At 43.1% G+C, this 22,662-nt stretch overlaps 6 protein-coding genes across 8 annotated transcripts; 3 read left to right on the top strand and 3 right to left on the bottom strand.

Moving 5' to 3' along the window:
- Nucleotides 1-838: 838 nt before the first annotated feature.
- On the bottom strand, nt 839-9,670 carry LOC135489220 (uncharacterized). 3 transcript variants are annotated; one of them, XM_064774469.1, is made up of 2 exons: nt 9,625-9,670; nt 839-3,256 (listed from the first exon to the last, which is right to left on the bottom strand). In XM_064774469.1, the coding sequence occupies exon 2, from the start codon at nt 3,226-3,228 to the stop codon at nt 1,846-1,848; it is 1,383 nt and encodes a 460-aa protein (XP_064630539.1). In that variant the 5' UTR covers nt 3,229-3,256; nt 9,625-9,670; the 3' UTR covers nt 839-1,845. The 3 variants fall into 3 exon arrangements, with proteins under 3 accessions (XP_064630539.1, XP_064630538.1, XP_064630540.1); XM_064774468.1 differs by lacking the exon at nt 9,625-9,670 and adding an exon at nt 4,111-4,185; XM_064774470.1 differs by lacking the exon at nt 9,625-9,670 and adding an exon at nt 3,889-3,906.
- LOC135489648 (uncharacterized) lies at nt 4,858-6,601 on the top strand. Its single transcript, XM_064775088.1, has one exon. It carries the CDS (start codon nt 5,358-5,360, stop codon nt 6,243-6,245), a length of 888 nt encoding a protein of 295 aa, XP_064631158.1. The 5' UTR covers nt 4,858-5,357; the 3' UTR covers nt 6,246-6,601.
- On the bottom strand, nt 6,697-9,173 carry LOC135489475 (uncharacterized). Its single transcript, XM_064774848.1, has 2 exons — nt 8,613-9,173; nt 6,697-8,416 (listed from the first exon to the last, which is right to left on the bottom strand). The coding sequence occupies exons 1-2, from the start codon at nt 8,742-8,744 to the stop codon at nt 7,331-7,333; spliced, it is 1,218 nt and encodes a 405-aa protein (XP_064630918.1). The 5' UTR covers nt 8,745-9,173; the 3' UTR covers nt 6,697-7,330.
- A 309-nt stretch (nt 9,671-9,979) lies between the features above and the next one.
- On the top strand, nt 9,980-16,577 carry LOC135489377 (cilia- and flagella-associated protein 58-like). Its single transcript, XM_064774716.1, has 13 exons — nt 9,980-10,084; nt 10,419-11,018; nt 11,269-11,463; nt 11,752-11,889; nt 12,106-12,265; nt 12,582-12,664; nt 12,847-13,038; nt 13,216-13,377; nt 13,654-13,941; nt 14,190-14,525; nt 14,762-14,986; nt 15,327-15,460; nt 15,614-16,577. The coding sequence occupies exons 1-13, from the start codon at nt 10,076-10,078 to the stop codon at nt 15,732-15,734; spliced, it is 2,643 nt and encodes an 880-aa protein (XP_064630786.1). The 5' UTR covers nt 9,980-10,075; the 3' UTR covers nt 15,735-16,577.
- A 1,182-nt stretch (nt 16,578-17,759) lies between these two features.
- On the bottom strand, nt 17,760-20,037 carry LOC135489854 (uncharacterized). The gene is made up of 4 exons (XM_064775452.1): nt 19,853-20,037; nt 19,455-19,512; nt 19,191-19,296; nt 17,760-18,818 (listed from the first exon to the last, which is right to left on the bottom strand). Exons 1-4 carry the CDS (start codon nt 19,954-19,956, stop codon nt 18,535-18,537), a joined length of 552 nt encoding a protein of 183 aa, XP_064631522.1. The 5' UTR covers nt 19,957-20,037; the 3' UTR covers nt 17,760-18,534.
- Nucleotides 20,038-20,186: 149 nt separating this feature from the next.
- LOC135489853 (uncharacterized) lies at nt 20,187-21,868 on the top strand. Its single transcript, XM_064775451.1, has 3 exons — nt 20,187-20,364; nt 20,686-20,749; nt 20,984-21,868. The coding sequence occupies exons 1-3, from the start codon at nt 20,264-20,266 to the stop codon at nt 21,380-21,382; spliced, it is 564 nt and encodes a 187-aa protein (XP_064631521.1). The 5' UTR covers nt 20,187-20,263; the 3' UTR covers nt 21,383-21,868.
- Nucleotides 21,869-22,662: the final 794 nt, after the last annotated feature.

Below are 22,662 nucleotides of genomic sequence, written 5' to 3'. Positions count from 1 at the left end.
TTGGCTCTCGGAGTCCGCAGCGTATAGGGGATTCCACACATGACCTTCGGGGACTAGGGGAGAGACAAAAGAGCCATCTCCATATCAATGGGAATAGAATTGACCAGAAGCATGAGAAACATGAACGAGATGCTCGGAAAGGCGATGACAGTGGATTAGGGTCAAGTGTAGACCAGAAACGTGTGCAGTGTCATTTTGTGTATAAAAGGTCAAAATTCTATGAAAGACGAAAACCTCTATCTCTTCCTCTGCCGAAGGACTCTGTAAATGTTGACAATATAAATGAGAGTAAAGCTTTAACTAGGTCCAAATCTGAAGAACCCGCAAAGAAAGAGACGAGTTCCAAGGCGCATCACTCAGTAGAACTTCCGGTAAATCCAGACAGTCTGAATCGACGGAGGAAGACAAAGGAAGTGTTAGGTACCTTGTGTGATCACCCAGCAATCACCCGGAAGATATTGCGCGACCTTGATGAAAAAGGTCTAACTCCAAAGGAACGGACTTACGAATGGCTAATGAAGTACTCAGTGTAGTATAGAAACTAAACTAAACTTATCAGAATGATTTATTTTATACCGGAAATTGACGCCAATGCCATTTAATGTGATTCATGGACTTCAGGACTGTCCTCCCATTTTACCTTATGCATTCATGGTGACCATGGTGTCATCGCATGACAGGACTTACTGGATTAGCTCTTTGTGTTGAAAGGGATTAAAGGGGAAATGACTAAGACAAATTGGTGTTGGTCACGGCCCTGTCTGGGGCCAATTAGGACAAAGATTATCCGATGATGTATTTTATTTTTATAAGCGTACAAAATAAAGTTAACAAAAGTTCAAATGAGTTTGTGTTAGAGGGTAGAAATTCACTTTTGATCAAGTGCAAGTGTAAGTCATCGTATTTCCTGTACACCGGTGTGACAGCGGATATAGTCCCCCTGGAGTCATAGTCCGGTAGCATTGTATTTGACCAATTAAGCAGCATGATCTATTGTACCGCTAACCCTAATCAAAACATTTAGCAATGCGGGCTATTGTTACACGGACTATCAGCCCTAGGACTACTATCCCCGCCACACCGGCGTAAGATGGGCTTCCACAATAGGTTCTCATCAAACGAGTACATATTGCTTGGAATAGGCATTTCTGAACCATCAGAGTTAACGGTCCGTTACCTCCCCTCATGCATTGGTGTAACGGAGTCCGGGTCGGCGGAGTGGATCCAAGGCTTGAGGGTCAAGATGGGAATAGGACGTGATTGCAAGAATTACTGAAGTCAAATGACACCTTTGAAACAGCGAGGGTCAAAGTTTTCCTTTTCGGACTGAAGTGGAACAAAAAATACGACTGAAGAAATGTTTAATCATTGCAAGTCGAATTCTTATTGTCAAGATAGTATTCTAGTGATTTCTACCAACATCGAAAGTGTACTCATAAATGCGTTTCCTTGGGAAGACCCAGTACAGTATTGGTAGATCTAAGTATTATTTCATTAGTGTTGGTCAAGACGAGCATTGATACTCATAACGTGTACTCGGCTACATGTATACAATGAGAGAACGTTCCTCTGCTTTCCGTAATCGGACAGAGACAAATGTTGGAATGGAAGCAGTGCCCCCTATTGAAAAGTCCTCGTTTCTGTAGCTGCCCATTTTGTAATGGCAACACTGAAATTTGGGGATCAACCAAAAATGTTACACAGGTTCTGAAAGCGCACATAGTTGATATTCGCCACGCAGTTGTGACCAAAACTATACTGATCCCTAGATGTCATCTCCAAGGGACTGAGTTCCAATCATTGTCATCCCACACCGGGTTTGGCAGTCGACTTTGTAACGATAATTTATGCATTGCTTGCTAGCGCTTCTGTCATGTATTGCGGACGCTCCTGGCCAAAGCTATCATCGTCCATGATCATACTGTCGTGCAGAATATCAGGAAGCTGAAGAACGTACCCTCCCTCGGTGTTGTCAGTCGTAGGCCTATTGTATTCAGTTCCTCCTGATCTCTCCGTCTGGCCAACTTCGACGTAACTCACCAAGCATCGGGAATCGTCTGCTTTCCCAGCTACTTCACAGGTCACGTGACAGCCAAGTCCCGCGAGAACTGCAGCAGTTACGAGTTCGATCAGATTGACAAATAAATCTATCCCATGGATCGCAAAGAGTTTGGTGGTTAGAGATAACTTGTCTATCTTACTTCTGCCCGATGTTGGATGGCTGTTCGAGTTGATAATGAAAGCAACGTCTGAACAGACCATGTTCACGGCGGCCACACATGCGCAGAGTGACATTATCATTGACGCAGTCACGAAAAGCCTCGTTTTCTTCGTGCTAGAAATGGCGCTCACTATCCCGGATGTTATGAATATTATTCCATGACTGATAACGTAGGATGCCCACGCAGGGTTGTGCTCGGTTGCGAGGGCAAGGCCAAGTCCTAAAACAACGGAACAGCCACACACGATCTGAATGATAGCCGCTGCCAAGGCCGCCTTGTTCTTGTAACTTACAAACACTTTCTTGGAACTGATAATGTTACTTGCTGGCCCTGAACGACGAGGTATCCGCTCTCTCTCTGATTTCCTACCTTCGCCAGGGTCGTTGATGTAAAAACCTGCCATGACAGCCTGCGCGGCTGCTATGATCGCACTCAAAGTTGCAAAGGAAACTGCCCCCGAGAAGTACGCCAGATCCCTGTTTGCCAAGTTAATCTTATCCTTTCTGAAACCGAAGAGTACATTTTGAGAGGCAAGGGCTTCTCTCATTTCCTTTTTTAGGGCTTGGTATGCGGTAGATTGTTCCGCCACATCGAAACTGAAAGAGAAAACCACCACTGCTGCCCAAGCACTGCAAACGGTGGACAGCAACATTGTCACGATCGCTTGTCTTCGCGGCTTCCACTGGAGTCTTCTTGTCAGATGAATCCCGAGTGCTCCGCATGCTACAGCAATGCAACCAAGCGGTAAAGCTCGCCAAGGCCTTATCAGTGTGTCCCCTGTGGCCCCGTACCTAACCCCAGCAGAGGCGCAAAGAGTACCAAAGACAACATCCAGAACCCCTAGGAGGATCAAGCTTATTCCGATCGCCGTCATCGCCACGGAACTGTATCCACAGCGTGCTTTCTGGCGGCTATTCTGCCGCCGTCGTGTTTCTGATTTGTCCTGAAGTCGGCTGACGCTTAGGGCTACAGATTCCCGCCACACTTCATCATCTTGGGAAGCCATGATGTTGTTCTAATTCACATATGGACACCTGGAAGAACAGTTGTCATCAGCATTTTGATTTTAAGGTCCTGTCTTACCCCGAATTTGATGGAGCTCGCGAGCTCATTGAAACTAGCTGAGGAGTTCTTTCAGGCATGCCAGGTTTTTTTTCTTCAGGCGGCCTTCAGGAACTCTAGTTAGCATCTAACAGGTGCAAGTAACGGTATTATTGATTTACAGATCTCAAAATTCTCAAATTAATATGCAGGTATATATTGCCATTACGGTATAGGTTGTATACCTTCGCAATAGCCCGAACCTCCAGTTCATTCTAGAATAGGTCAGAATAAGAGTTGGAAAAGAAAATGCCGTTGTATACCTTCGTAATAGCCTTCTAGTTCATTCTAGAATAGGTCAGAGTAAGTGTTAGATTTCTCGTATCGAATTTAATTTGACCTGTTGGATCTTCTACCGCGAAGGTACTAGAAAAGGTATGTAACCACGCGAGGTGGGAGTTTTGGTTCCGATGTGTCAATGCCGACGTCGACACTGGCGACCGTCATGGTAACGGCTAGTTCCAGAAAGTTCACCCTCAGCTAGGGTGAGTTCGAAAGGGTCAAGTCTCATCTCTTGGCATGAATGCGGATACGTCTTCATGTTTCGAGCTTCTCAGTGACTTACCCATCTCCAAGTTTGAAAGATCGACTTTGCTGTTCAACTTATTGTCTGTCCTGTGACAGTTGACTTATATATGTATCAAAAGAACACATGATGGAAATATTGATTGCGATGACCTATATGTACATAAATGCACATTATAACGCGTTTAAAGCGACACCGTAGGAATGTAAGTATCATATCACGATACTGATCATGTTTCGAGCTTCGTCAGTCAGTACTTACTCGTATCAAATGTTGACGTCCTCCATTTTGAAACATCGCCTTTGCTGTTCTGCTTGATGTCACGTGATCGTTGACATATCAGCAGAAGATAACATTTGAAAAATGGAATATATATGGACAATGGTGTGACCTGCTGGTCTAGTTTCTCACCAACCGTGTAAACAATTCTTTTGAGAGCGTGTGTGCTATGTGGTGAATGGGAACCGCCTGTATTCAAAGATAAAACATGCGACAGTCAATCGGGTCACCTTTTGATAAATTTTAACTCGCCTACGGCAATTATATCTGTTTGGCGGGTGGAAATTCTGGATTCGCATGTTTACAAGATAACTTCAATGTACAGTTCGTGTATGGTTCACTATACATCATCATAATGATTTGAAGACCGTCTGTCTGTCTGTCTGTGTGTTTGTTTGTTTGCACTACACCTCCCAGGTCTTTGGCCCGCTTGCAATTAGCAATACAGACATATGTAGTTGATCCACAGATTGCAATTAAGGAGTCGGCGAGGTCAAGGTCAAGATCATAAGGTCAAAAGTCAAGGTCATATTTTCAAAATGAAAGTATTTTCCGTCTAGAAGTATTATTTGTCAGAGTGTCTTCCCTGAGTCTTTAACGCAACGTCCGTCGTCAACACTTGTGTCGTCGGTTGCTTATAAAAGACAGAGGGGCTCGAGGACTAGGGCAGGTAAATGCTAACCTGACCTGTATAACCAGACACTGATAACCTGGCATGAAACCGGAAATCGTGAAAGACACAAGCCGGTAAGCCTAACCGCATGTTTTCACGTGACCTCCGTTTCGGCTCGAACTAACCCGATGCTCTGGAAATCGTTTCAACGAGTTTACGATACCTATTATCTCATTATAACCTCGGGGTTGCCAGTATTTTGTACTTTCAGGTTTCTAGCTCAGTCGAGAAACTATTAAACTATTTGGTGTTATGGCGTAGTTTACCCCTTGCAGTGTCACCCGCACCTTCAAACACTAAGGTGATTTCCAGCCTTACAAGACTCATTAAACTGCGAAGTGCGGAACACATTCGCCTTCGATGGATAATACGAGTAGCAGCTAGTACCGTTATTGTCAGTTTTCTGGAAAGAACGAGGTTTTCTGTTCGTTATAAAAAGGAAGCAGTCACTCCAGTCAGTACACACTCTCTGAAGCAAAGACGTTAAGGCCTACTCCGAGAATACGGTAAACTGAACTATTCGACAAAGCAGTTACGACGAAAGGAACGACCAAGAATGAATCAATTTCAAGGGCAAATGCCATGGACATCAGAATGGCCTAAGATGGATTTCCAAGACTTCAGATCGGTCATTAATGACCCTTTCTTTAATGACTTCCTGAGTCTGTCTGATTTGCAGAAGCCTGAAGCCCAGCAAGAGAAAGACTGGACTATTCGCCTCGACGTGCGAGGCTTCAAGGCGGAGAATGTTTCCGTCAGGGTAAGCGGCGAGAAAGTCGTCGTGCATGCGGAGCAGAAGGACGGCGACGACTACACCGTGATCAAAAGGCACTTCCCCATAGCTGACGGCGTAGACGTCAAAGGAATCAAAAGCAAGATTTCCCCAAATGGTGTCCTTATTGTGAGATGTCCATATCTGAATCCGGAACTTGCGAAAATGCAGAGGAAGATGAATGTGTTTGAGGAGCTTGGTCTAAAAGGATTAGATGACTCACTTCTCGACAGGATGCAGCTAAACGACGACCACAAGAAGCGACTGAAGAGCCTCCTGCACTGGGGAGATGTGCGGTGTCCATCATCGAGCGGCGTGGTGAACATCACCAAGGATGAGCAAGGCAACAAGAACTACGAGATTGGTTTCAATCTAAAAGAATATGAGCCCGAAGAAATCAAGCTGAAAATGACTGGTTATAAACTTACTCTTGACGCCAAGCACGTTGAAGACAAGCCCAATCATCACGTCAGTCGGGTCATCCGCAAGTCAGTCACATTGCCCGAGACCATCGATACGGCTGCTGTGAAGTCCGTCATGAAATCTGATAGGATTTTAAGGGTCAGTGCGCCCCTTCTACCAGAAGATTCCGCTAAGGAAATTCCGATCTGTTTCGAAAATATGCTCGAGAGCGGTAAGAATGAGAGTGAACGTCGCATCTGCCTTCCATAGAGAGCGACAAAAGACGTGTGTTGTGGAGCAATTATTCCGCGAATGGACTTGAAAAATCATTGCCTTGTCAACAGTATACGCGCCTCAAAACTTCCGCAGAAACAGTAAGAGACGCGTCAAGAAACTGAGAAACAATCTCTCGTAGAGGGTCGAGCGAGGGTGGGAGCCGAGTAATTTCTTTGTTTTCCCGAGAACAGAATCCCACCCTCGAAATAGGCATTAACTTCACTTTGAAGGAGTTATGATTGCTTCGGGATATCAAGCTCTCCAGCCAAAGGTCTACCCTAAATGGAAATAGCTGGTACATTATCAGTGTTATACTTTTGCCACCTGTGATTCGGTTGTGTACTGCAATATTGTAGCGTCGCTAAGTTTTGTCCAAGTATTTGATGGAAAAATAAAGATACTCTGAATTAAATAACCGTTATTTCTTATTATTATAATTGACATTTCGAATTACATCACTGTATTTCATCAGACAAACCATATGCCCGGTGATGTTACAGTTTTAATCACCAAGGATCGGAATACAAGTTGAATGAGAAAAAAGAACCAAATGAGGGGAACCAGGCTTGATGTAAAAATTGATTATGGCACAAAAATACTGGTAGTGTCGTACAGGCAATAGGCCTAAACAACACGACTATACTGGAAATACTTCAGTCGTCTTAAAAAACTTTAGGTGGAGCAGAACTTCTTTTGGCGGATGGCATCTCCGCTACCAGGACACCATGATAAAGGTTATGCCACTGATTTTGGTCTATCTTAATTTGTAGCTCAATTTGCCTCTGTTATCAGGATACCTGTCAGCTTGGGACAAATGTTGAATCTAAATGGTGCCTTAGTAGCAAGGTCCTGCTACACATGTTACCGGTACATTATGGTTGTTCACGGAGAGCCGTAGCGAGGGCCACGGACGGGGTGGGCAAGTGCCCCCAATGGACACCAGAAAGTGTGTTAGGACTTATCATTTAGACGTTGGGAAGATATTCAGGCTGACAGTGGCAAAGATTGAGAGGTGTCGTGCCCCTCCCCCCATCCACCTCCCACCACCACCACCACCAAAAGCTATCTACTGGCGAGGACTAACCCCGTATCGTCGGCGTCACTTGTCCGTATCTTCGCACTGGACTGTGATGACTCTCAGCCATAATTGTATCAATGGAAGTCCTACCCTTGTTAGACAGTTTGAAATATTCCAGGTGCATCCACAGATGATTAGTAAAAGCTTTAGCAGGAATGGAATTGTTATTAAGATGAAACTTGTTGTCTTTAGTCCATTTACACACTTTCCCTTCCGATTCTGTCAATTGTTCCTTGTGACAAGTGCTCTCGACGAATTTCACCATTTTGGGGTATTGCGTCGTATCCGCGGTGGGTAAAAGGAGTAAAGGGTCTATGACGGTTACCTCACACATCCTGTCCCCCTTTCTGCAGGGCTTCTTCGTGAAGTCTTCCAGCATATGCTGCAGAGCAATAGGACCCGTCAGGCGGATCACAACCCGCTGGCCAGGCGTCAGAAACTTCGCCAAGTTGTATATAACGTGACGAAAGAAAGGATGGCGAGGCCTCGCTATCATTATGGCGTTAGAAATTAAGCTGGGGATTTTGTAGATCATAAAACTTTGAACATGAACCTCAGGTGCTAGCACACACGTCCCGAAATCCAGAAGTTTGTCGAAAGGTTTCAAACAATCGAAATCCATGTCTAAATAGATGCCACCATAATGGTAAAGGATGATATAACGCAGCGCGTCCGCACGTAACAATCGGTGGTAACTGTAGTGCTCGTAACGTTTTATCAACGAAAGATACTTGGGGTAATGGTCCCTGACGAGTCGTAATCCATCATCATCCGTCCAAAACATATACGTCCAATTCTGGTTCAAACTTAAGCAGGATTTGATGCAGCCTTTGTAAGCGTTTGGTATATCTTTAGATCTGTACGTTTGATGGATGATCTTTGGAACCCTGTCGAATTCGCCACTTCTCGTTGAGTTCGTGACGATATTTCCAATCCGTTTCACAGTGGAGTACACTTTTATCTTGGCTTTTTCTCCCATGTCAGCTACTCTTATCTTCTTAGCTTTTTCTCTCATGTTATCAGCTACTTGAACGTATGTGCCCTGCATCTTCTCGTGAATCCAACCGGACGATAGAAAGGCCGCCAACTGCCAAAGCAACACAACTAGGATCAAACCTTTGACAATGGTCAACGATATATGCCGCCATGACCCCATCACAGTGACTACTCACGAAGACTATCGCGGTGACGTAGGTGGCAATATTCGCGCTCACGATTTTACTATGGAGCTCTAATTGTTCACGACTGCTGTACTGGTGTATAAGTAAAGTAAAGTAAAGTACATGTATATGCCAATTACACGCTGTGCTATGCATACTCTTCTCCACCGGGTCTAGCCCAAAATCAATCAACTCACATATATAATACAATGGTACACATGTTCCTCGGTGATGTCCAATACCAAAATGCCACATTAATTCTGGTCTATTTAGTTGGTTCTAAAGGAACCAAATACGTGATATTTCGATCGACAACAGTGCAGTTTGCGTTTTACCGTTTGTCAATAATAATCCGCAGGGTAATCCGTTCTAAGCCACCGACATACGGGGGAGACAAGTTCAGACAAGGAAATTAGTCCACCATGAGCCCGTCCACTGAGATACTGGTCTTTGAATTTCGCAGCATACGTATACTTCATAAGAAGCTCTTTCAATTCGGAACGGGCCGAAATGCCCAGCTGACAATATCAGGCCATTTCACTCGATAATATACTTAATCCCTCAATTCAACAGGCTCAGAAACATGCGTAAGGAGAAGTCGTGTTGTAGGCACTGTTTGCAAGATGTTGCAGCTCCCCACCACCGTCACGCACAGAATCATTCTTCCTCAGTGACAATCAAATATCAATGTGTTTTGCATACCCGTTCGATATAAACGCAGGCAAGGTGAATTGTATGCCGATATGGATATCGATCAAATATCAGTATAAACGAGGAATATAATACGCACTTTGGAGTAACGATAATATGTCCTCCCACGTGCTACCATGAACTGCTACCAGCAAAGGAAAACAAACGGAAAAGCAAAAAATGCAACATCACTTTTATGCTCAAAATCAATTAATAAGAAAACACATAGATATCGTAATTGCCCAAATAATTAGAAAGAAGAGCAATGCAAGTGACTGAAACAGTAGTTTAGTTACCAAAACAAACCGAAAATTCAAAAAACACCAACCATGAAAGTAAGACGTGAATTGAGACTTAATAGCTTTTTCAATTCTACCTTTCATGTCCACTTTAGTAGCTTGCCAGTGAAGTAAGACTGAGGCGAACTACAGACTGTACACCCTACCGGTAACTGCCGTAGTCCTCCTCGGTTATGACAATCACGTGACCATCTGACACATCGCCATGTGCTTACGCCGCCATAACACCTCCTTGAAACACTCTTGATCTAGCCTCACCCCTCGCGTGATTAAATGGAACTAACAAAATTGATTATTACGCCGTTGCCGAACTACTTTGTTTGCTTATTAATCAAATCACGCATTGCAGAACCATCAACAAAAAAATATGTATCACATAACATGTACATTTTGAAATATAAGTCAGATGTTTGCATGAATAACACTAATAACATAAAAATGTCGAGGTTTATTAGAAGTATTTTTGAAGCGGGCCTTTATCCGGCGGATTGCGGCACGCCATGGTAACGGGTTGTAAATAGTGTCAGAAAAGTTAAAAAGTGGTGACCAAAAAACGAGTTTTGATCTGTTTCCGTGGTGTGAATCAGATTTGAGGTCATGTCTGAGGTAGGTATTTCTATCATAGAATCTACAAAACACGTCCGGCGGAATTTTTCAGCGTTTCCCTTCACATGAACAGTTGAATTGGAAAATATCTTTGCACATCTCAATCACGGATTCACGCCGCATCATCCATTTGTCATCATCTGCAGTAGGCCTACTGCACTGGCCAGACTGCACACTTCCACTGTGCTGTGCACGAGCTATACTGCAATGGCATGTATGATCACAGTGTATTTTGATTAAGTACATTTTGACATAAGTTAAGGAGTGCTCACTGACTCTGGCACTCTGCATCATAATCACGGACTGATTTTTTTTTTCTTTGATTTTCATCCAGGAAAAGAAGGAGGGTTTCAAGGAGAAGGCCTCCATTGATGACAGTGCCTTTGAGGCCCTTGAGAAGGACTTCCAAGAGGTTCTGTCTGAGCTTGTGGGAGATAGGAGTTTGGAGAAATTCCGAGCTGAGTATGAGAAGCTTCACAAGGCACTAAAGAAATCTCATGACAGTGAGAAGAGGTTGATGCAAAAATGTCGTGAGCTCAATGCCGAGATTGTGGCGAATTCTGCCAAGGTTTCCACTGCTCTGAAACTTTCCCAGGAGGATCAAACAACAATTGCATCCCTGAAAAAGGAAATTGAGAAAGCATGGAAGATGGTAGATGCTGCCCACGAGAAGGAGACCCGTGCTCGCGAGACCATTCAATCTCTGAAGCTCGAGATCTCAAACCTTAGCAAGTTGGTTGAGCAGGGAGCTGGCCTCACCATGGGTCAGGAACACAGCGTGAATGAGCTGCTGAAGATCAAGGAAGAACTGACCAAAGAGAGAGATGACCAGCTTGTTGAGATCGTCAAACTTCGTGAGAACGTTGCAAATGCTCAGCAGCAACAAGCCAACCTCGAACAAGCCAAGGAGGAGGCTAACCTCAAGATATCTGAGGTAGGTTACTATGGTTACCCATCAGATATCATGTCAATCTTAATATTTTTTGTGCCAAACCGAATGTGTGTGACAGATCCTTCTTTGTCAATGCTACTTGTTGGCACTCCTGAAAAAGTAGTTAAATTATCGTCAGATCAGCTATATTTTGTCAGAAGTGAATAAAGTACCAGTGGAGGTAATCTTAATTGCTAGTAATAAAAATTTACTGGTAATCTGTTGTAATCAACTTTGGTTCTTTCATTTTTAGCTCACCCAAGACATCCAGGTCCGCAGCAATGAAGCTCAGCGTGAGGGAAGGAAGAAGGAGAAGATTGACCGTGAGCTGAAGCAAGCTAAAGCAGACATGGATGCCAAGGGCTCTGAGATCAAGAGTATGGCTTTCTCGATTGAGAGGTACAAGCAGGATGTCAGCAAGCTGGAGCAGTCTCTCAAAGAGCAGAGGGTACGTTGGGTGGGAAATTTGCCTCAATGAACGTCTCTTGCGGTGGAGTGGTTAAGCTTCCTCGGGTTATGGGGTCAGTCTCTATTGATTTTGATGTCAGCACTGGCCAATGTCGGAATCAACAAAGGCTGACCCCATGGCATAGGTCGGCTACTTTGTTCCCCCCCCCCCCCAATGACCCCCATAACAAATTTTCAACACAATTTTTTACAACTATGCATCATACAAGTCGCTTTACATTTCTTTGAATGTATCATTCTGATGTGATTTTTTTGTTTTTTTTTACAGATCAACAATGAGAGGACAGTAAAAGAGTTTGACATCCTGACTGCCCGATTCCAGAAGGTTCAGTCAGACTATGAGGGTATGTTGATCATGGTTGACCATCAAGCCGGGGAGAACCAACAGCGAGTAGCTGAACTCAAGGTACGCAGAAATTATCTTCCATGAGTTGAAACAAATTTCAAATGTCAGAGATGACACTTTCAAATCGGCGTTATTCTTCTTCTCTTCTTTTCGAGATGATTTTCTCCACTGTGGTCAATGGCGACCATGAGTTTTGAGAGCTGCCAAATAGCATCCAAATATAAAAGTAAGTTTTTGAAAGGAATTATTTTGATTAATTTTTGAATTCCATTTCAGTCTAAGGAGGAAGAAGTGAATGGCCTGAAGACGGAGGTGCAGCGTTTGAACAAGATGCGTGAAACCATCCAGCGAAAATTGCGCAACGTCGATGAACAAAAGATGGAGGTTGAACAACAGAAAGAGACACTTAAGAACCAGATTACTGGTCTAGAAAGAGGTATGCAACTGTTCTGTGTTTGAAAACGGAAGTGGTGAGAGCAGATTCTGTTGGCTGTATGGGTTTATTGTAGAGCTGGTGTCAGTCAGTTATGGTTGTTCGGAGGTGCTGCACTTGGTTGCTGGTTACAAGCCTTCACTCTAGAAGGGCTGATGCATGGTTTCAGCGTCTTGTTGAGCCTCACCAGATACCAGTAGATCGATGGACCCTTTTAGATATGGAGATGTATTTAAGTCCACACTGTTGTTTTTTATTGTCTCCTATTTTCTTATACTCATCCGATCTGTACTGATCGCTACTGCTGCAAATATTTCAGAGTTGGAATCTGCCAAGAAGCAAGCCGAGTTGGACAAGAAGGCCATTGATGACTTGGTGCGGGAGAGGGACATCCTGAATAAGGTACGGTACTGCAGCCCAAGGACCAGTTGTGAAAGTAACAAAGGCATTGAACCACATTAAGGAACTATCTGGAACGGTTTTCCACCATGCTGATGTGGTTATTTTGTAAGAGTCCTCTTAAAGGTAATGAGACATGTGATTTCGAGTTCCTTCACTAAATTTCCTACGTTCTTCCTTTCCAGAACATGTTGAAGGCAGCCAGTGCCACCCAGAAGCAGCTGAACTTGGTGAAACTGCATGAGCAGTCCAAGAAGAACCTCGAGCAGGAGATTCAGAATTACAAGGAAGAGGCGCAGAAGCAGAGGAAGATTATCTACCAGTTGGAGAAAGAGCGGGACAGATACATCAATGAAGCCAGTGATCTCACTCAGAAGGTAGGCGTACACTTCTCACAGTAGAAACAGCACAGTGAATACGCACAACTGATTTGGAGGCAGCTGTGATTCATGTCCTGTTTCTCTTCTAGACTCTGATAAAACTAGTAGATTGAGCTTTAGTAAAACCAATTGCCATGTTGTTTATAATTATGTATTTTGATTTGTTTCATCTAGGTTCTCCAACACATGGAAGATGTCAAGGTGCGCGAGATGCAGATCTTCGATTACAAGAAGAAGATTGCGGAGGCTGAGACCAAACTCAAACAGCAGCAAAATTTGTACGAAGCGGTCCGCAGCGATAGGAATCTCTACAGCAAGAACTTGATTGAGTCGCAGGTATGTCTGGAAGATTTCTAAATCTATTGAATGCCGTTTGAGGGTGGTCGTGAGGCGAAATGAAAAATGAATCATAAGATAAGTTCATGGAATGTGACTTGAGTTGTTTTGCGTTGTTGAGTTTAAAGCTGTTGATGCTGTTTGAGATCTATGGTTTTGTTTGTGTATAAGGGCTACTACCATCATGACAAATCAGTAACTAAGTGGGCAAGTAGGTAAATGTGCGAATAACTAAATTTGTAAGGAAATCGATGTATGATTGTGCTTGTTTTCTAGGATGAAATCACTGAGATGAAGCGCAAATTGAAAATCATGAACCACCAGATCGACCAGCTGAAGGAGGAGATCTCCAGCAAAGAGGCTGCGTTGGTCAAGGAGAACCTCGAGCACCACCGGGTGGAGAAGGAGAAGGAGGCTCTGAAGGCTGAGTTACAGAGGATGAAGCAGCAGGCCGAGGATAGCAAGGCTTACATTGAGGCCCAGGAGGCTGAGGAGAGGAAGCTGCTTAAGATCATTGCTGAGGCGGACGCTGAGAGGGTGCGACAGAAGAAGGAGCTGGATCAGGTGAGACATGGAGAAACTTTTCACTGCCCATCAAGGTTGACAGCCGTCAGGTCATGGTAGTTATCAGGATGTGAACTTGGCCAAATTACTGTCAATCTTGACCCACGGAGCCAATCTACATAATGACTTCAGGCAATTTGACGTAGTTCACAAAATGCTTGAAATGCAAAGAATTGTCTTTAACGCTCTTACACAATACCATGTTTGAAGCCCTGACCATATCAAACAGGATTTACTAACTTTTTCAGGTGATCAGTGAACGAGACATCCTCGGTACCCAGCTTGTCCGCAGGAATGACGAATTAGCCCTCCTGTATGAGAAAATCAAAATCCAACAGTCCACACTGAACAAGGGTGAGATCCAATACAACCAGCGATTGGAGGACATCCGTGTCCTAAAACTTGAGATCAAGAAACTCCGCCGCGAGAAGGGTATCCTGCAGAAGAGCGTAGCAAATGTTGACGACCTTCGTCGTGAGGTTTACCATATTCAGCGAGAACTTCTGAGAGAGAGGACGAGGTGTAAGGCCTTGGAGGAAGAGTTGGAGAACCCAATGAACATCCACAGGTGGAGGAAATTAGAGGTAAACTTAGAAAATTCTTGTTTTGCAATTCTGAGCTCAAATGGGTCGTTTCTATACAACATGTACAACAATTTGACCTCTGTACTCAGCACACCTCCCTACTGAGGGCAGCATTGGTCAGTCCTTATGGTGTTGTTACAAGAGAGGTTCAACTTTTTTCAATCCTCTTCATCTATCAGTCCCATGATTGTGGGTCAATTGACCTTTGGCTTACTTTCTTCTTTCTTGTTAAACAGGGCAGTGATCCAAGCACCTATGAGATGATCCAAAAGATCCAGACTCTGCAGAAGCGTCTCATTGCCAAGACAGAGGAGGTGGTCGAGAAGGAACTCCTCATTCAAGAAAAAGAGAAACTTTACGTAGAATTGAAACACATCCTTGCTCGTCAGCCCGGGCCTGAGGTGGCCGAACAGCTCCAGATCTATCAGCAGACGCTCAAAGAAAAGACAAAACAAATGAAGGTCAGTTGCTCTGTTGTTGTGTCCGCAGATTCTGAAAGAAGGATTGACTGGTGACATGGTGACTTGAGCCCCTTAACTGGATAAACATATACCAATTAGGTCGCCTCACCAGTACCACTCCAAGCTGCAAGGCTGGGTTGAGGTCTTGTTCTGTTCAGGTCTGGGGTCCAGGTCAGTTCAAGTGGGCAGGGCTTGCCAGTTGACATTCTTTTGGTTTGGTAGAGCCATCAGGTGGTTACTCTAGTAACTAACCGGTAGTGCCTGTATTCCCATTGTGTCATCTTCTTGTCCAGGGTGCCGAATGTACTGAATCTCACCTTAATGGTTCCCCTTATTTCAGACGATGGCATCTGAGCTGAACATGTACGAATCGCAGGTGAATGAATACAAGTACGAGATTGAACGCCTGGCCAGAGAACTTCAAGAAGTCAAGAAGAAGTATTACATGCAGAAACGAAAAGAACAACAACAAAAGTAAGTAGGAGTGTCCTCTCTAAATATGTCTGCTTCTAATTAGTTACCTAGGACAATGACGATAAGAAAATGGTTGAAAAAAAGAAAATCACTTTAGACCAATGTTTGATACATTTGTCACCTTCCTTACATTGTGATTATTTCTTCTTGTAGGGAACGAGAGCGTGCTATAGCACAGGCAGGAGCACCAATCATACAGCCGCAGAGGAACGATGGACCAAGATTCACAGGTGGAGGTTTCAATCTAAAACAGCCCTCAAAGGGTGTGGTGTAAACTTGAACATTCCGATCAGTCCATTTGAATTCCGTCCTTATAAGATATACTCATTGCTTGTACTTTCTGTCAATATCTTACCCTAAAAAATGATATTTTGTGAACATTTAGAAAAGAGAAACTATTTGATACCTTAGCCTTATTCAAGGCTTTCCTGATGAGGCCAGCCGCAGTGTGGGTCAGACAGTGTCAGTGGTTGAAACTGGCAATACCAGTAGTAATCTTATGCATGTTGTAATCAACCCAGCTGTTTCTGCTTAAGGATGTTAAAAATGTGAGCTACTGCTGTCTCCTACATATTTCATTACAGAGGCTTATTTCGACACTTTCATGCCTTGTTGATAAAGATATTGGTAGGAGCCAATTTATTGCACTATTGACGGTGTTTTGACTTCAATTTAGAAGTTGGTTAGCCATATCGAGAACTATGAGTCAATCTTTTCATTTCCCGATAATCTGTTGCTGAAATTCCATTAGATGAAAATTACAACCCAACTGTGATATACATGTACTTCATCATTATTCTGTCCATTGGCAACTTCCAAATTGGCAAGGTACACAAAAGAAGAGACTGTGGCGCTTTGATACAAGAAATATGATATTTATGACAGTCACAGCCTTCAATGCAACTATCTTATTTGAAGAGAAAGTGTTCTTCATCTTCAGTCACCAGTCTTGAAAGGGTAATACAGACGAACGTTTATGGTCTCCATGGAAAATAACTTTGCAGAATATGAACTTGCCAATTTGTAATTAGTCTACCAAATGCAAACTTTTCAAGAAGGATTTACTTATTTTTAATTCATGTTATTGGTTTAAATTTGCAAATAAATTGCATTGCATTCGAAATATGATTTTCCTTGTAATGTTTTAGGAATGCACACCTTGATGTGCACATCCAGGAAAGACCAGTCACACCGTGAAGACATAATGGTGACACCATGTCGAGAGAAAGTACATCCGAACGAGACATTGTGCAACCCTGTAGCTTTGTATCACACAATCAATCAAGCAATGTTGGCATTTGTAGAGCACCCCAATTACTCAGTGAGTGGGTATTCTGGAGCGCCTTTTTCCCCAAAGGCAACTGCAAAAGGGTGGGCCTTTAGGAGGGACTTGAAAGTCCGGAGGGAATCAATGTTATGGAGCTTTTGTGGCAGCTGGTTCCACAGTTCTGGAGCAAAGGAACGACCACCAAGAGTCTGGCACTTGAACCGAGGAACCTCAAGGAACATCGCAGATCCTGATCTAAGGCTTTGGCGATTGATCCTTCTTAACTGAATCATGGATCTGAGATATCCTGAACCTCCCCAGTCAAGTACTTGAACACCAAGAGCAGAATTGGATTCGGTTCAAAAACCCTGTATAGACATGACACATCCAGGAGAGACATGTCATGGTCAGTGGAGATGGCACATCGAACAAAGACATCAGGTACACCCTGTAACTACATATCACACCCTGCATAGAGAAGGCACACCCAGTAGAAACATGGTACACTCTGCAGCATGTGGCACACCCTGCAATAGTACATTATTAGAAACACGGCACACCTTATAGAGAATGATACATTCAGTAGAGACATGGTCCACCCTGTAGCAACATGGTACACTCCGCTGGGAGAGTACACATCCAGATCAGACAGAGTATGCCTAGTAAAGGGGCATGGCGCATCCAGCAAAGACTTCATACACTCTGTAGCAACATGGTGGGCTTTGAAGGGGGAGGGCACATCCAGAAGAGACATGTTGCACCATGTAGAACCTGACACACCCTGCAGACAGGAGCAATGGCACATAGTTGGGGACAAGGCACACTAGGTAACGAAATGGAACATCGATTAGAGGGAATCGGCTTGAAAGCTGTCCTCCATAATGGTTGTGCTCTGATTAACAATAAGAAAACTGTCAGTGAATGTCCATTGACATTGGTCTATTGACCATTGGTGATGAGTATAATCAAGAATACATAAAGAATAGTCTTTATTCCTTCTTCGAATAGAAACAACAACAATCTATTTGCCAATTTTTATAAGTTTTTCTATTAAAAAGCCATAAATACAATACATGACACAATATCAGTACACAATCACAGTTAGTTCAACAAATTAGCATTTTATGAGTAGGCCTACATGTGACCCACCACGACAAAATGAGTCGCATGTCGCACAGAAGATGAGCCTAAAATGACACCAGGACATAATAGAAGAAATTGATATGCTCCGATTTAACAAAAGGCAGACAATGGTGAAATGAATAACCAGTCTGTCTCAACCTGTCAAGCTCAGAGCGACATGCGACTCATTTTGTCATGGCGGGTCACACATGATCTTTTGAATGCTACAAGTAAAACAAGATAAATAACTTAATGATTGAAACATTCCCTGGATGCTTCTCTTAAATATCTCAATAATATGCATTATACAAAACAGCTTTTTGTGTAAATAATTTGCTTCTTCTTGCTCTTGCTCTGAGAAGTAGACACATGGACTAGCTATCGCCAGACTATTTTTAGCGAGAATGGACGGATTAAATTTTGGCTGCAACACTGTCAAGAGACAACAAATTAATAGAAATAACATGATAAATGTTGGATGTGACAAAAATATTGCGCCCCGGGAGACCCTATTGCCAATGGCAAGGATGTGAGTGTGATCAAAGAGATGAAGTCACAAGAGTGTCAGGGACGGTACATATTCAGGGAGCCATGAGACCTACAAGCATTTTGCAGACACATTCAAGCCATTATAAATATAGGCTCCCTTCTCGTGATTACCATGTGTTTATAATCAGAGAATCATTCAATATCTTGACATCATCTTTAAAGGATGATCAACATTATCCCGAATTGGGGGGAAAGAGTTTAACCTGGCCGGTTCCTCATAGTGAGGTGGGTTGTACAGTCCCCATTTTGGCATTGGAACTTCCATTGGAATCTTCTGGGGTTTTCCTGTGTAGCCAAGTGATCTGGTCTGCAGATTTTCAGGTCTAGTACCATCATCGATGTATGTCCGGACACCATCCATCCGTCTCTCTGTAGCATATGACGGTGGGTCCCAGTGCCATCTTCTGTATTTCTTGTCAGCTGAAATCGAGAAAGAAGATAGATAAGATTAGACTAGATGTATAACAAATTTCTAAAACTGGAGGAGTGAGGAGCGAGGAATAAGGTACATACGGCAATAAGAGGCCTGCCTGGTGTCTTATACCGACAGAGGGGATCAAACCAGGTATATGCCAGGGTCCTCATGACTACTTAAGCCTGAGACATCAGCCATTACACCACGGTGACTTCTCCTGGTTTTGGTGATCTCAGCACGTCAACATGTCCAATGTAACGATCAACCTTCACCGAACAGGAAGTTGAAAAGCACACTTTTATTCCATGGAAGGGAAGAGTACCGATCGTCAGGTTTTCTATCCATATTCTATTCTCTACCATTGATTGTTTGCTTACCATCTCTAATGTCAGCCACTTTTCTTTCATACCAGTCAGGATGTTGTTGATGTGCCGTTGTGGCATACCAGTCCGGGTGTTCCTTGCTCCATTTCATCCAGCCTGCCTGCAATACAAGAAGTCTTGAAAAGATTGTCTAAAATATCAGGCATAACCGACGTAGAAGAAATCAGACAGAATTGCTTAAAAATATATACTTGAATGAGTTCTGTCGAAGAGATCGAGATCATGTGAGGTTCTCTTGAGAAAACAGAAGAAACTTACATATTTGAAGTCTGCATGACTACAATGATAAGGCCCATGGGCATGAAGATTTGGCTGCCTGAAAGAAACAATGAGATATGCTCTTTAGAGAAACATGCACAGCGACTGAGTGAGTAAATCTTTGGCAACATGGCAAAATATCAACCTCTCCCATACGTTAACAGAACATCTCCGAGGTGGAAAATTGGCAAGGGAGTTCAGTGACGGTTACCCATTACAGCATAGCCTGGGAGGGTAGCTAAAGCTGGACATAGTTCATGAATTGATGGGAAAGTGCAGTGTGTAATGTACTGTTGTACTGTGTTGTACACAGAGAAGTGAGAAATGTCAGGACAAAAAACATTTTCTGAAGAGCAGCAAATCATGTGTTTAAGTACGTTTCTACAAACCATACTCACCACATGTGAGGCATTTGTGCTAGAGGTGGTGCTCCCTTGTTTTGACCGATAAATGAGGGGGTATAACCCCTCCAATATTGGTAAGAATTGCTTGTCATAGACATGTTTACTTTTCTACAATTTCTCCAAGATAAACAAACTGTCGCTTATACAAAAAACAAATATCACTTATTTCCAAATAAAAAGCTGTATAACAATGCTTTGAAAATATTGCTATTTTTATTACTTCATTGGCAATATTTCTGCAACAACTTAATCCCTATATTGTGATTTATTAGTAATTTTGTGCTGACCTTAGGAACGAGTACCTTCTGTTTTGCACATTGGCATAAGCGGTAGGTTGCTTAGGTAAACAATCGGTCAATTCAAGGCGAAAATTCATCATTTTCTTTCGGTGTTACAGGCCTAAATATGGCTAAGTCGGTGACCTGGTTCGAAACCAATCAAGCTTGGAACCCGTACTGGCGAAATATACCTCCAAATGTACCAACATATGTCCAGGTTCCAATCACGTAAGTGTTTTTCGGCGCAATGAATTGTCATAACCTGTCACTCTGTCCACGCTAATTGATTCAATTAAGTCGGTGTAACCGGAATCACTGTCCCCAATTAATTATTGTTACATTCTGTTTTTCGACTCTACATCAGAAAATCAGATAATTGTTGTGTGGCTTTTAATCCCAGTGGGTCAGAAAACATCTCTTCCCAGCAATAGAGGTCCTAGCTATCCTGCCGGTGGTATCCAGATTATCCATTTTGATGGGCCCATCAATATCATATTCATAATGATGCGATGAAATGCAGCAATTAATTATATTCTCCTTTCCTTGCAGATGTTGCAGTGAAAAGCCTGAAAAATATACTGCTCCAATTCCTGGGACAAGGGAATCATATCTAGTACGTTTTCTCAGTCTTGTTTTGAAAGGGCATCAGCATAATCCCCAAAGAAAGACTGTTGCCTGTTGGAATATTGTCAGCCCACATCAATTAAACACCGCTTGAGAGAACTTATGACAGATTTATAAATTCAATGCAATGAGAAAAGAAACTCAAATTTTTTACCAGTTTTATCTGCTATGGGAGGTCGAATTGCCCTAGCCCATACTATATTGCTGATGTTTCTTTCTCTAGCACTGGACAGACAAATGGTACGATAGGGAGATCCCAACGCTAAGAAGAGAGGAGCTTCCTAAGATCCATCCATCAGAGCCATGCAGCCAACCATGGCAGTTCCAGAGCGGCACAGCAGCTGTTCCCAAGTGGAGCAAGAAAGGGAAGGACTGGCCCAGCCGGCCCGATCAGTACTATCGCCGAGGGGATACATGTGGGGAAACTACAAGAGCTAGAGCCATGTACAGACTTTCAACCACAGAAAGCAACCCTAACTTATATCCCTTCACAAATTATATGACGTCAACCTACAGGAAACCTGTCTGGTCAAAGTACGGACCCATGTTGAAACATGAGGTGTATGGTGTGAAAGGACAGCACAATAGACATGGATTCATGGGCTTTGATGACTACTATTAGAAGATGCATTGACGCTTGGCTAACCACCATGAGAAATTCCATTCTCTGTACCCAGTACCCAGTGTTCCATATTGTACTGCAGTTACCATTGTCCAGCAGCACCATTTTTATAGAAAACTCTGGGTGGCTACAATTGTGATAGTGCCTGTAATTGGTTTGGTTGTTGGGTGGTTGTTTGAAGCATACCTTTATGAGATTTGGATCTTATTTCAGATAAAAACTTATTCTGGATCAATCAGATTGGGATCTTGTGGAATATAGGAATAATATCATGAGTTTTAACTTAGTTGTGTAGCCATCATGTCAATTTAAACTGTCCTTGCATAAGGAATACCCTGTCTCTCATCCTGAAATTGGAAACATCAGGTTAACAGAATCATTTGTGTAAATAATGTGTAAATTGCTTGTATGGTAAAAATCGTTATTGTAAATCAGTGTTTTTTGCCATGAAATTATGTCTTAAGTTATTCCAATAAACATGATTGAAAAACATAAAACGAATTGTTTGTTCATTTAAAGAAATGAACCAATTGTATTCGGTCTGGGAGACAGTTAAATCAGCTGGTTGTGATTGAGGTAGTGTGTCACAGTGAATTGTTGGCTAGGCCTACATGCTTGCTGGAATGGACACAGACAGATCCAGAATGTCACAAGAATCTGGTGTCTGCGACTAAGTGTTTGAGATCTAGAAACCGGTTGGATAAACAATGTAATAAGTAGATTGCACAGCATAGAACTCGCCACTGATCACTACCTTCTTCATTAATCTTTTGGCCTCCTAAACATAAACGAAAGAACCATTTGAAAGAGAGCCACCAGTCTCAATTAACAACCACGTCGATGGACACTTGAACCTATCCGACGACAACTCCATCTTGCGACAGACACAGACATGGCACTGACCTCTTTATCTTCATCACTTGTAACCTTCTGCATCTCATGGATAGTGCTACATGTCTCTCCATCGCAAGTTCAAGTTCATTCACTACTGCGACTACGCAGATCTCTGGATCACAACCAGGACCAACTCCGGGGACGAACCCTCTAGTTGTGACCTGCGCTGTCGACACAATGATTCCAGGCCAGTTGAGACCAGACCGATGCTACGACATGATCGCATGGATGGTCACAACCGCTTCAATTGTGATGAGTTCCTTCAATGGACAAAGATGTCAAACTGTGTCCACTAGGTCTGCGACAAGCGTCTCTCAATCACATCCAATCCATTTGTTACTTAAGTGTATCTCACCAGGGACAGGTGGCTCACAACGTGACGGATG

The sequence above is a fragment of the Lineus longissimus genome, chromosome 6, assembly GCF_910592395.1.
Source record: "Lineus longissimus chromosome 6, tnLinLong1.2, whole genome shotgun sequence".
NCBI classification, from domain to species: domain Eukaryota; kingdom Metazoa; phylum Nemertea; class Pilidiophora; order Heteronemertea; family Lineidae; genus Lineus; species Lineus longissimus.
The sequence above is the reverse complement of the archived record's forward strand: the minus strand, read 5'-3'. Positions and strand labels throughout refer to the sequence as shown.